Here is a 1,976-nt window from a genome sequence, read left to right on the forward strand (position 1 = left end):
AAGCAAGTCATCTCTAATCACGTTTTACCAAATTAAAGTAATAAGTTCTTTACATTCTTTCTTGAAAAACTAATCTATCTGTCTTGGATACTTTGGAAGTCTATAATCTATATGACTATATTCTTCCATAGTGATGGTACCATATACTAATCAACCCTTTATACATTATATCTCTTAACACATTGTTGGCAAAATATTCTCTATAAAACCATGTGCTACAGTAGAAATAGAAGAAGACATCACTCAATAAGTGTCACTTAAACTCTTCCTCTATATACCTATTTATTCATCCACCTCACCTCAATTTCACACACTCACTGAAAACAGAGAAGATACATACAGAAACTGAGAGAAGCAAGAAAACAGATCAAAACATACACTCTCACTCACAAGTCACAATTTGCACTCACTCACACACAAACTCACACACAAACTTCAATGGGGAATTACAGGTTTAGATTATCAGATATGATACCAAATGCTTGGTTTTACAAGCTTAAAGATATGAGCAAGACCAAAACACATCAAAGGAAACCACAATCATCATCTTCTTCTAATTATATTTATTCTCCATCAACTATCACAAAACAACCTCAAAATAATCAACATTTTTCTCAACCAAGAAACTCAATTTACTACACACCAAAAGCTTCTCAATTTCACTACAATTCTTCTTCACCTAAATTCCCACATTTTCATGACCCACAAAAAAAATCCTCAAAAAATAAAGTACCAAAACCAAACAGAAAAACTATCTATAAACCTTCACCAAAACACACTCATTCAACTCAACCCCTTCAAGATTTCTTTCATTCTCCCAATGTATCACCCTGTTCCACCGAGTCAACTCAGTCTGAACTCGCTACTGCCTCATGGTGTACAACATGTAGACTAAGTTCATCAACTTCAGACATTATAATCGATATAAACGACACGAAAAAATCCGAACTTTTGTCATCATCACCTGAAAAAGACCTCAAATTACCTCCCATTATAACAAAACAATCCAAACAACCCATTTCAAGAAACAAACAAATATCACATTCTAGCAGCAAGAAATTAGTCAACCAAACTCCAGCTAGAAAGTCAATATCTAATGGGGTCAAACTTAGAGCAAACTCACCAAAACTTGCAGTTAGTAAAAGACTTATTGCTGCACAAAGAAAAAACTTGACAGAAAGTTTTGCTATTGTGAAGTCATCTTTTGATCCTCAAAAAGACTTTATGGAATCAATGATGGAGATGATCATTGAAAATAACATCAAAAGTTCAAAAGATTTGGAAGAGTTGCTTGCTTGTTATCTTTCTTTAAATTCAGCTGAATATCATGATGTTATTGTTAAAGCATTTGAGCAAATCTGGTTTACTTTGCCAAATCTTTGACACTTTTTTATTACTTTGTTGTAGAAAGTGTTTATATTAGATTATTTTTCTGTTTGCTTATTGAACTGTTAAAAATATGATAAATACACTTAATTTTATAGCTTATAAACTTATATTGTCAGTTGTTGATGTGTACACCACCAGTTTTTGAAGATACATTACCAAATGTGCTTTATTATGTTGTACAGTACAACCCTGTAAAACACATTTAGTGATGTTCCGTCAAAAACTGACAGATCGCTTCCCATTTAATTAAAAATATGCTAAAATTTGTATGATTATTAACAACTCATATGTGTAATAAGCCCACAAACTAAGCTAAATGCTGGTTGATTTATGTGTTTTTTGGTGTCTTCAAAGTTTGATAAAAGTCTAAAAAAGGTAAATTCTGACAAAATGGAAACAAAAATGAGACAGAATTTACTACAACCATCTGACAAGTTCGTTTTATTTAAGAGTCAAAAAGATAGGTGTCATTTTAAGGTGTTATAGGAAATATGTGTACGTTCATTTTACTTCTTTGGTTTTTGTTAACTTTTATTTTTTATTTTTATATATGTTTGACTTTGAACTTAAGTTAAGTAGAACAAAGA

General features: G+C 31.4%; 1 protein-coding gene across 1 annotated transcript; it reads left to right on the top strand.

Moving 5' to 3' along the window:
• Positions 1-237: 237 nt before the first annotated feature.
• On the top strand, positions 238-1,443 carry LOC122608467 (transcription repressor OFP1-like). Its single transcript, XM_043781573.1, has one exon. It carries the CDS (start codon positions 439-441, stop codon positions 1,381-1,383), a length of 945 nt encoding a protein of 314 aa, XP_043637508.1. The 5' UTR covers positions 238-438; the 3' UTR covers positions 1,384-1,443.
• Positions 1,444-1,976: the final 533 nt, after the last annotated feature.

Source organism: Erigeron canadensis, chromosome 7 (assembly GCF_010389155.1).
Source record: "Erigeron canadensis isolate Cc75 chromosome 7, C_canadensis_v1, whole genome shotgun sequence".
Lineage (NCBI taxonomy): Eukaryota > Viridiplantae > Streptophyta > Magnoliopsida > Asterales > Asteraceae > Erigeron > Erigeron canadensis.